This window comes from Marmota marmota, unplaced genomic scaffold, assembly GCF_001458135.2.
Source record: "Marmota marmota marmota unplaced genomic scaffold, marMar, whole genome shotgun sequence".
NCBI classification, from domain to species: Eukaryota; Metazoa; Chordata; class Mammalia; order Rodentia; family Sciuridae; genus Marmota; species Marmota marmota.
In genome coordinates, this window is record NW_025999842.1 from 47,930,674 (window position 1) to 47,943,084 (window position 12,411).

The 12,411-nt window shown below is 36.8% G+C and overlaps 1 protein-coding gene across 31 annotated transcripts in view; it reads right to left on the reverse strand.

Moving 5' to 3' along the window:
- The window catches only part of Epb41l2 (erythrocyte membrane protein band 4.1 like 2), a 193,626-nt gene that overhangs the window by 50,484 nt on the left and 130,731 nt on the right, over nucleotides 1–12,411 (reverse strand). For all 31 annotated transcript variants that reach the window (XR_007345684.1, XM_048798299.1, XM_048798295.1 and 28 more), the window contains exons 9-11: nucleotides 8,854–9,006; nucleotides 8,240–8,337; nucleotides 1,111–1,283 (exon numbers count right to left, since the gene is read on the reverse strand). Coding sequence is in view for 30 of the 31 variants with exons in the window: in XM_048798299.1 (XP_048654256.1) it covers nucleotides 1,111–1,283; nucleotides 8,240–8,337; nucleotides 8,854–9,006 (424 nt within the window). In the remaining variant the exon portion in view is untranslated. The remainder of the gene's footprint in view (nucleotides 1–1,110; nucleotides 1,284–8,239; nucleotides 8,338–8,853; nucleotides 9,007–12,411) is intronic.

The window sequence follows — 12,411 nt, forward strand, 5'->3', positions numbered from 1 at the left end:
GGGGGGGGGGGGGGGGGGGGGTGCCAGTGATTGAACTCAGGGGCACTCAACCACTGAGCCACATCCCTAGTCCTATTTTGTATTTTATTTAGAGACAGGGTCTCACTGAGTTGCTTAGAATCTCACTTTTTGCTGAGGCTGGTTTTGAACTTGAGATCTTCCTATCTCAGCCTCCCGAGCCGCTGGGATTACAGACGTGCACCACTGTGCCTGGCATAACCTTAGCTTTTTTTTATAGGGCATCTACTATTACTATTAATTCCACAAAGACCAGGTAATAAGACAGATACATAGCCAGGCATGGTGGCACATGCCTATAATCCCAGCAGCTTGGGAGGCTGAGGCAGGAGTATAGAGAGATCAAAGCAAGCCTCAGCAACTTAGTGCCCTAAGAAACTCAGTAAGACCCTGTCTCTATATGTAACAAAAAAATGGAGGGGGGTGCATGGTATGTGGATCGGTTGTTAAGAGCCCTGGGATAAATCCCAGATTGGAGAAGGGGAGGTGGGTAGATAGAGATCTTTAAAAGCAACATCAACTTACTTCCACATATAATTTACATAAATCAACTATAATATGTAGCTTATTAGAATGCCAATGGAAAAACACACAACTATACATAATTCCTCTGAGCTTAAAGAACATATGAACACATTATATTTCTTTTAGTTAAAACACTATATTTAAAACTAATCCTTTAAAGACATACACAGGAAAGTTTGGTAAACTTCATCAGAGTAACCCAACATTAGATAGTGCTAGAAATGTTTTATGTTCATTTGAATGAAATTTCATATACTGACATACAAAAAAAACCTTAGAATTATATTTCATCATTAATAAGTTCAAGAAATTAAACCACATAAAACAAACCACAATCAAGTAAATAAAAACATGTCCATCCAACATCTAATGAACACAAATGAGAATGACGTCAAAACACTACAAAATTATTTTATTCTGAGTATAATAGCATTTTGTTTACTGAGGAAAAAATTGGCTATTCCTCTAGGGTATTTCTGATGATCTTATTAACTAGTTCAACATTCTGTGACCACAATGAATTAGAGAAAGAGGAATGAAATCCAAAATTATCATAAATGTATTTACCTCCATCTAGACTCCCAGAGACCCGTTTACTAGAGGTGCGCTCAAAGTGTGGCGCTGGCCTGTCTATGAGGATGCTTGCCTGGCGGGTCTGCGCTTGTGTACGGCCACTGTAGCGGAATTTGGACCCCAAGGTCAGGAACTTGGCCTTTGGTGGCTGCTCTGGAGACACAAGCCTTGAGGGGAGCGGGGAAAACAGGGAGCAAAATTAGATTTACAGATTTTTTTTTAATTAAAATGATATATTTTAGTATCTAATTTTATATATTTTAGTATTATCTAATTTTAAGTATATTCAAAACAATGCTACCTAACTTATAATAAAAAGAAATATTATTTGTAAACCCTCCTATATATATATGTAGCTCTATGATGGTGATATAAAGCCACATTCATGTACTCATGAAAAATATTTTTCTCAACCAGAGTGAAAGAGCAGCTGTTCTCAGTGTATATCAAGGGTTATTTATTTGTATTAGATTAAATCATTTATATAAACACATATGTCTGAATTCTTGCTCCTAGCTATAAGTGCCAAGTAGCAATCCATTACCATTAGTAATTCTTAATATTTATGCCTGTTTTTCCTGGGGAAAAACATTTAACTCGAGAATCTGTTTCATCATGTGATTCTTTCCCATGAAGAACAGAACACACAGTGGATCTGTAGAGATGACTAACATCATTTACTGCCAGCACAATTTTACTATGCAAGCCCTGGGTTTTTAATTAAGTAAACTTTCTTCCCAGAGTTGTGCATGTTTTCAGTAAATAAGTCAATCTTTCTGGAATACAACTGAAATTGTCTTATTTTCTTGTTTGATCAAGAATTAATAAAATGTCTTAACAAAATAATTATCTCAGAGCTCTTACACAATTTATTAAATATGATCTTAACTAACAATTCAGGAGTATGGAGAACTCTACCAAAACTTTTCCTATCATTTTCTAAGGAAAAGTGATTTCTTAATAAAAGATTTTTTAAAAATCATTTCAAGTGTTTGAAGACCTTCAAATTTTATAGAAATCTCTTCTTGCTTAATGTCCAATAAAGAGATCCAAGTCAAGGAAAACCAGTATGTAATAAATAAGAGAGGCAATCTCAAATCAACTGAAGATTTGCAAAACAGTATTCACCCAGAAAAACAGTATGTTAGAATGAAATTGATTTATTTCTGACTTTCTTGGCTTAAATCTATTCATTTAGGAATCAGAAGCGTACCTCAAATTGTACTTTAGAAAAAGGTGCATATTCTTAAAATAGCTTGCCAGAACAGTAGAAATTTGGACCTAAAAAGAACCCCCTAGTCATGCTCTGAGTTATTTTTCTCTAATAGCAGAGACATGAGGCACAGAGAAGTCAAAACTCCCAGCATGCTGATTGTGAGTAACAGACAACTAGGATGAGAGATTCGAGACCATTTGCCATGCACTGTTTCCTGATGGGCTGAATGGCAGGAATTCCCTACTTAGAAATCCATCTAAATACGATCTAAGAATTCTCCACTGAGAAAACAGTGATCTACTAATAAAAGAGGGGTGGGGATGTGGCTCAGTGACAAAGCACTTGCCTAGCATGTATGAGGCATTGGGTTCAATTCTCAGCACCACATATAAATAAAGTCCACTAACAACTGAAAAAGTATTTAAAAAAAGAAAGAAGAAAGAAAAGAAAAAGGGTAGAGTAAGGAGTCTCTGGCAAGCTTGTAAGTGCAGCAATTGTTTGGGAAATACTTACACTCCTTAAAAACCAGGTTAGCCTCATCACATTTATCTTTATTTTAGTCTATTCATAAAGTATAGTATATACATACTGAGTCATCAACTAGAGCAAAAAAGAGAAATTCTTAAAGAATACCTCAAATAAGAAATGTGCATTGACAACCCCAAAGACAATCTCCAGAACAAATTTCTAAAACTACAAACAGGATGTCTGATTTTTGGAAATATGAAAATATTTTAAGAATACGTATGTTAAAAAAAGGATATATCTTTTTGAAGGTTTAACCTGCCATCTTCTTTTATAAAATGAACTAATTTTAAAACCATCTGAAACTGCTCAGGAGGCTGGGGATGTGGCTCAAGCGGTAACGCGCTTGCCTGGCATGCGCGGGGGACTGGGTTCGATCCTCAGCACCACATAAAAATAAAATAAAGATGTTGTGTCCACTGAAAACTAAAAAACAAATATTAAAAAATTCTCTCTCTTTCTCTCTCTCTCTCAAAAAAAAAAAAAAACTGCTCAGGCTCAGAAAACATTTTTAAAGAATTTCCTGGGCTGGGCTGTAGCCCAGTGGTAGAGCCCTTGCCTGGCATGTGAGAGGCACTAGGCTCAATCTTCAGCATCACATAAAAATAAATAGATATTATGTCTATCCACAACTAAAAGAAAAATTTTAAGACAATTCCCATTGGTGTTTTCCTAACTTTCTAATTTTAGTTTATGTAACTTCTTCACATGCACCAGGTGCTTAATAAATACAAAGGAGGACCTCACATTCATCTTTTACTACATGAGGGTACTAAGCATCTGGAAAACTGCAAAGATTATGCTTATGTATCTCTTGCAGTGTTCTCTCTCTCTCTTTACTCTCACTCTCTCTTTTTTTTTGGGGGGGCGGGGGGACCCAGGGGTGCTTAACCTCTGAGCCACAACCCCAGCACTTTTTACTTTTTGAAACAAAGTGTTGCTAAGTTGCTGAGACTGGCCTCAAACTTTGATCCTCTTGCCTTAGCTGCTGAAATGACAGGTGAGCCCCACTCCAGCTTTCCTCTCTTGAGATAGGCTCCAGCTATGCTACCCAGGTTGGTGTGAGCTCAAGGTACACCACCACCAAGCCAGTAGCTGGGATTACGGAAGGTGCCACTGCACCTGGCTCTTCAGTGTTCTCTTGGTGTTGTAGTCACACCATTGAAGAAAAGTTTCTGAGTTTTCTTGTATCAGAAATTTTGGGGAGAAAGTTGGCGTTAAGCCAAATAACCTCTGACACACTGTAAGAACCACTAGTGAATGGTCCTACTTTAATTCGATAAAACACAAAATGATTAATTTTAATTAAAGTCTTTTTAAAATAACTCTAAAGATGACCTCTTATTTATATAGATTGGGTGCTTCAGTAGGTTTTTCTGACTACTGTGACCAAAAGACCTGACAATTAACAATTACAGTAGGAAAAGTTTCTTTGGTGCGCACAGTTTCAAAAGTCTCAGCCTAGACATGGCCAACTCCATTATTCTGGATAAGGGATGAGGCAGAACACCATGGAGGAAGGGTATGGAGGAGAAAAGGAACTCAGAACATGAAATTGAGGAGCAGAGAGACTGCTCCACTCAACAGAGATAAAATTATATACCTCAAAGGTATGCTCCCAATGACCAACCTCCACCACACCCTATCTGACTATAGTTACCACCCAGTTCAGTTAATCCATTCAATTGGATTAATATTCTGAATAGGTTAAGGCTCATAACCCAATCATTGTACTTCTAGACTTTCTTGCATTGTCTAACACGTGAGATTTTGGGGGACACCTCATATCTAAACCATAACACTAGGATATCTATCTAATGAGAATAATTCTATAGAACCATATTTCTTGAGATTGTTTTTAAGGAAATGGACATATGGTTAATTGACATTTAAATGAATGCCAGAATAATCATCCACCAGAACATCTTTATAGAAGATAGTCTACTATATACACATATATACATATATGCATAACACAATATCTACAAGAAATATAAGAAAAATATGTATCATAATACAAAAGAAGGAAAATCATAATTAGATGAACTTTTATTTCAAATAGGGATGAAATACTATCTTTTTTAACCAGCACTGGTAGCCACATATACAAAACATTAGCTTACAGATTGCTTTCCAAGAATGAAGTCTTGAGTAATTAGGATGCAATTATATGGAAAGAAATGTCAAAACAAAAGGATTTAACACAAGCATTTGTTATCTTTCTCTGAACTTTTTCATGACTGAAGTCAGAAGTAAATACATTTTGAAAGAAAATGTAGGCAAAGTAACAAAATATTTTAATACTATCACTTCAAGAATACTTAATTATGTCCATCAGTGTTGTAATGGGACCCTATCTTCACAAGAATAACATCAAAACTATTAAAGACATTGACTACTCACTTTCAAGAATATAAAGCTGCAAACTTTTGCAAAGTATTAAAGACCTTGGGCAAGATGATGTAAGTAATGATGTGTCAAAAAGGAACTCAACCTTTACATATTTCACTGCTCAAAAAGAATATTACCAATTTAGTTTTATAACACCCTACCATTTTAAGAAAAGCCACATATAAATTACTAAAGTTAATCACGATTAGTGCATAGGTTTCCATAAAGCTCTCTGGTGAAACTGGTGGCACCAATATGCTTGAGATTATTCTGGTTCTATGATGCCAAGTTTAAAAGGCAGTTTAATATCCAGCTACAAGAACTTCACGCTTATTTCTTGTTCACATACATATAGAACAACAACAAAAGCACTGGGGGAAAAAAAGACAGGAAGACACATTCATTACAGATGTAAATGGGTAGCATGGCATAGCATATACACATATGAACACCAGGAACCACAGTGCCTGGGGTTTGAATTCCATCTCCACACGTTACTACCTACATAGCCATGGGTATCCTTCTTAACTTCTGTTAAGAGAAAATAATAGCACTTGCCCCATAAAATGTGTAGTAGAGATTAAAAAAATTAATCCCTATATAGCACTTAGAATAGTGACAGGCTCTATAAAATGTTCAAGCAATGGTAGCAACCTTATTTTTACATCTTTGTTTCACTATTATTAGTCTGGTTAACCTTCAATGAATAGAAAGATCAGTTTATTTTTTAATAGCTTCAATCCATAAGCTTATAATTTTCTAAAAAAAATGCATCTTTTATGATAAACTAAAAACATAATCCACTGATCTATTTTAAAGCACTCTGCAGATATATTATGATTTGCCCTTTCTATGTTAAGATACATATAGCTTTAGAAGCATTATGAAGGTTTATAAATATAAAAATACTTCTGTTAACCATTACCTTAAAAGTTTGTAGGAATGGATCAGTCTACTTTTAGAATGGAGTCGGTGACTCATTAGTCAAAAAGATGGAGGGACTCTGAGGTTTTTGCAGGGCTAACAAAAGCTCCTGCTAGAACCATGAGAGAGGGAGGAGAGAGCAGAATGAGGAATGTGTGACTTGGAGTCAGAGAGCCAGGCCCCCAACTCTGCTTGGGCACCTGCTGCTACCTGCCTCTGAGCATCAGTTTCCTTCTGCTGTGGTGAGGAACAAATGAGTTGCTGCAATATAAAGCAATGGATTATGTGTCTGACAATTGTAAATTCTCAAGGAATGAATGTTAGCATTTGTCATTTCTAAAAGGATTATTGCTTTTATCATTATAGGGAAGACTGCTGTCTGTCCAGCCTAGACTTATATGACACAAAGTTTTATCCGGGCTTTATATGAGTGGCTCATGGGTCTCATAGAGAGAAATGTTATGGCTACCAAGAGAAATCAAATTTTTCAAAGCTATCTATGATCAGTTTAACTGAGTCAAGGTGATTCAAGGATATTTTATGATTTATATTTCTCCTCTAACTTGGGTATATTAAAACAGTTTTGAAAACAAATCTATTCAATTTAACCTCAAGAAGGAGTTGTTTGTACTGACAATTCACTTTTAAAAATAGCACACTATGGTACCAAATTAATAATGATGGCATGAGGGCGATGGTGATGGTGATGGTGGTGGCAATGGTGATAATGATAAACATTATTATACACCTGAAATGGTTCCGAGTTTGTTTCACATGTATAGTCTCATTCGAATTTCAAAACAATCCAATAAGTACATATTACTATTATTAGCATCTCATGTGGAAGATAAAACTGAAGCACAAAGAGGTTGAGGAACTAACCAGTTACAAAGATAGACAGTGGTGGAACCTCATCAGACCCTAATTCCATAGCAAAAATCTTTAAAATGAAGGGCCTAGCATACACAGTTCTGCAGACCACAGTAACAGAAAATGGAGGAAATGAAGGTAACCAAACTACTTGTTAAAAATCTGCTGCTGAAGAAAAGTACAAAAGGAGGCAGGATACAAACTAAAGATGGTCATCTGGGGACTTTTTGGTTCTTAACAGAGCAAGACAAAAATATATTCATTGGCCAAAGTCAAAGGCACCCACTAGAAAGTAAAAAATTTACCTGGCAGGATCCTCTTGTGAGGCATGAAATAAGGGTTTAAGCAAAGGAATAACTATCCTTTTCTTGGGACAGGAAAAGAGTAAAACAATGAATGCGGGGAAGGGAAATAATTCCTAATTACAAGAGAAAGTGCAGAAGAAAAGGTGCTCATGACTTAAATTTCTACTCTAAGCACACAACACAATGGGGAGTACCTGAGGGAAAAGGCAAGTGAGCCTGGGGACTCTAGAAGAATAGTAATATTGGGGATGTCAAAAGGCATGAAAAGACTGATTGTTTAGGAGCACTGAGAATCCAACTAATGTGAGAAATTATTTATCTGTAATAGCATTGATCCACAGAGATGTGTTCTGTTATAATGAAGAGCTCCTTGTATCACCCTAGTTGTTCAACTTAAGATGGCACTTAACAGCACAGGTACAGAAGTGGTAAGGTGGGAATTAATGGGTACACAGAACTAATCCAGTACCAGCTTAGGAAACTGGATATGGAAAGAGGGCAGAGGTTATAGCACTCTTGAAAATATTGCCTAAGGGACAGACCACAGAGTGCAGGCTGGTTTGGGCAAGAGGTGAAGTGAGGGAGCTGATGACAACATCTAAATCAAACCTAAGATGAGTGATAGCGGAATGAACAGCAGCAGGCAGGGAGTAGTACGGTGGTTATGGAAGGAAAGGGTAAAGTTTTGGGCAACTGCAAAGACAGATCACAGCATAGCCTTAGGCAACAGAAAAGGACAGGGGAATAGACTACATGTGACAGATGAGATGTGGCACCAAGGAAAGCAAAGAACCCTAAGGCAGGGGTTGATGCATCTGCTATACTAGCCACTACCACTTCCTGATCCATGGAGGGCACCAATAGCAATTCCAAAGTGACTTCTTTAAGTTACCTGTAGAAAGTATGATGCTCCACACACACTTTCCATAGCCTCTTTGCTGCCCGATGGTTTGGCAGTTTGAACCCAATGGTGCTCTCAAACTGCTCCAGCTGGAACAAATCCATAAAATGAATTAGCATATCTCCTTAAGCTCTGACTAGAAGCTACTGATAAATGTGGATTTAGTTGTTTCTGTAGGAATTCTTCTTCAGAAAGGCATATATATCTAATAACAGACAAAATAAATTTTTCATAGATTGCAATACTATTTTCTATGACAAGCAAGTATCTACTACTCACATACACGCTACTCTTAATGTCCACTAAAATGCATTTTTCCACCTTTCTATTTACTCCACCACTTAACTGATTCAAAAAGAAGAAATGAGTTCCTACTATGTGCCAGACATATATTACTTTTTCTTGCTGTGCAAGACATGATGGTTGAATCCATTTAACTAGAGGAACATGCTTATACAGATTTATCAAGAAGCCCTGACCATTTTACCATAGAAGAATAAAGAATATTTCTTATCCTCATGACTTTGTGAAAAATAATTTATTTAGCTCTTTTTAATTAAAGGAAACACTGATAACTGATTCGATATGACAAGGACATTACTTACCTCTGCTGGCCTAACTTTAATGTAGAAGTTACTGCGCTTATAAGAAATTTTTAGGATCTTCGGCCAAGCAAAACGATTGATTCTCAGTCTATCTTTATAAATGAGGAGCCCATTAGCGCACACACCTAGCTTGATGTCCACGCCTTCTGAGTCCTGCCAAGCATAATTCATGTGACCAAAATTAGAACTACAATAGTTATACAGATCAGGGGGCTGACTAGCCCCTCTCAAACCATGATCAGGAATGCCAACTTAACAGGTTTCTATTTAAAATGTTAGTGCAGGTACATAAATTAAGAGAACACATGTATATTTTAAATCTTCATCTTTAGGATTCAGGTTTGCTTTGCCAAAGAAATATTACAACATGATTATAGAACACAGGATTCTTCAAAAGGCCTAATCCATACATTCTCAAGCTCTATGAAGAGCTAACAGGAAAGAAGGGAAACAGAAGTAGCTTTAGATATCTTGAAGATCCGGATGATATAATATGTTCCCTGGAGGATACTCCAGCCCTCAGGTCAGTCTGTTGGCCTTCCTAAGGTATGCTCAGCCATTTGACTTTAGGCAACTTTCAACTTTATCTCAGATGAATAATGCTAGCCAATAGCTGTTAAAATTATGACTAAACTTGGCAAAACAGCAAACCCTCATAGAAACTTCTCCTCTAGTCTGACAGCATTGAAACAGAAATCTCCGAATTCTTTCAAGCTATTTTTCAATAACTTATAAGTGCTGACAGCATCTAGTTCTCATTTAGCACTCCTTTGACCAGCATATTTCAGAGGACTGCAGACTCTTGAACTTCTTTTCTTTTCCCCAGATCTTTAATTTGAAATATATGACAATGTAAAATCATCTCGAGCCTGAAAGATTTTTTTAAAACAAACTTAGACAAAAGTGAAAAACAGTTTCCTCATACTTCAAGTAGTGCTGAAGACCTAATGTGCACAATATTCAAAATTCACACATCACGGTTTATCCTGAAGGGGATCACATTCAAGATATGTAAAACTGGCATGTATTTTTCAGAGGTATTCACATTTTCAGAAATCATTAACAAGTTGGAACAAATTCTCACAAAAAAAGCTGGGACAATTATCATATTTAGCCTACATCCCAATTCATGAAAAGCTTAACATTTTGACTCTCATACTAAGAATAAAACACAATTTATATTAGAAAATATTTTTTTAAAGAGTGAGAGAGGGAGGGAGAGAGAGAGAGAAAGAATTTTAATATTTACTTTTTAGTTATCGGCGGACACAACATCTTTGTATGTGGTGCTGAGGATCGAACCCGGGCCGCACGCATGCCAGGCAAGCGCGCTACCGCTTGAGCCACATCCCAGCCCATAGAAAATATTTTAAAATAAAAGTATAGTACTAGGCAACTGATGTAATTTCTTTATCTGCTGTGACTCTTGAAACTGATATACAAGCACAAAATAAAGTTATGTGAAACCAACCTGAACAGAGGTGGGTTATCTATCTGGTCCCAAACACATTCTCTCCTACCTCCCTTATTGCTGTTTCTTGGCTAACTTCCAGCCTATCCTCACCATATAGAACAGACTGTAAAAAAAAGAAATTAACTTATATGATGCTTTACTTGTACTTACCCTGGCAGCCATAACTCTCTAGGAATAAAGCATAAAAAGCTGCAGTGAATTAGGCCCAGGTGCCCAAGCTACTTGGCCCCAGACCCAAAGGGTGTGTTTGCCAAAAACTTCACTGCCCATGGCCAGAGGGTGCAAGGCGAGAGATGGCCTAAGATAGCATGTTCTCACCACAACCCGGAGCAACCCTCATTTGAAACACTGAACAAAGCCATCTCTGGTCTGTAGCAATCTTCAGATAGGACAAGGAAGCTATTTTATCTGGCTTAAAAATAAACACCACCCTTATTCAAGTAAATGGGTTGATTTTTGGTTGTTTTACTTATTGTTTTAGAATGATCAGTAATTATTTGTGTGAATAGAAATTAGAGAGAAAAGGAATAAAATGAAAAGGAAAAAAAGCATGTCTAAATCCTCCAGGTCTGAGTTATACCACTCAGCAACCAAGTCAAAAAAAAAAGACTGAATAAAAAGGAGCAACCTCCCTGCCTTGTTCATTGCTCCTTTAAGAAGCTTCTCCATAAGGACACCAATAGGATCCCATGTCTAGTAGATTCAGGTTATGATGAGTTATTGCAAAGTTCAGGGAAGTCTGGGATTTTATAACCAGATCCCCTCCCTGTGTGGTCACATGAAGCTGGCTGTGTCCCTCTATGAGGGCTCCTCTAAAGACAGCCTTCTCCAGACACATCACTCCTTCTGGATTTTGGTAACCACTCTTTGCCCTGTCCCCTTTGGACCTACAGGATCAAGAAGGATGCTGTTGGGTTGAGGGTATAGCTCAGTGATACAGTGCTTGCCTAGCATATTAATGGCCCTGGGGTCAATCTCCAGCACCACAAATAAAATTATATATATATATATATATGGGTTGCTATTAACAGCTGAGGGATTATAATAGCACTCTTGTGGTTTCCACTCCCCTTTGTCAAGAATCCTCTAGTCAACACTCTTCAACTTATCCCAACTTGAGTGTGCCATTAAGAACTCTTAAAATAAAAAAGAAACAAAATCTTATCTCAATGCAGCAAGAAATATTTTAGAAAAGTACAAAACTTTAATCTACATGAAAAGTTCCTTTAAACTGTTACATCTATTCTCTTCCATGAGTCACAAATCATGCTTATCAAATATTATTAAAGGAGTCTAAGAAATGATAAACAGAATGAATAAATGATACAAATAGTACTCTAGGTTTTTTTTTTAAACAGCATTCTGCTCCTAACTAACTACATTAGCAAAAACTGCCATCATACTTGTAATAGAGTATGCGACCTTTGTACTTTTCTAAGATACAGCACTGAAAAACAAGAATCCTAAAACCCTATAGTACTGCCATCTATGAATCAACTTCTAACTAATGATCCACAGAGTAAAAAAAAAGAGATATAAGAATTATATAGCGGGTGTTGTAGCTCAGTTGTAGAGTGCTTGCCTACCATGCATGAAGCCATGCTCAATCCTCAGCACTAGAAAAAAAGAGAAAGAAATATGGCAAGAGTAACAAGTTTCAAAAAAGCAGATGTGCCAGCGAGGTGGGGTATCTATCTGGTCCCAAACATATTCTCTCCTACCTCCCTTATTGCTGTTTCTTGTCTAACCTCCAGCCTATCCTCACCATATAGAAAATAAGGCAAAACACACTCAAGCACTAGAAGGCTGAATTTTATCTTCTAGTAGGATTTATCAAAAGGTATCAGGCAAAGGGACTGCTTAAAAATATATGACTTTGGGTAAATCATTCTCTTCAATGTGTTTTATATAGTTAAAAAAAAAAAAAAAAAAAAAACAGGGGCTGGGGTTGTGGCTCAGTGGTAGAGCGCTCGCTTAGTATGCATGAGGCCCTGGGTTCAATCCTCAGCACCACATAAAATATTGTATCCAACTAAAAAAAAAAAAAAAAAAAAAGGCATTTGAAAAAAAAAGGTGACTTGTAA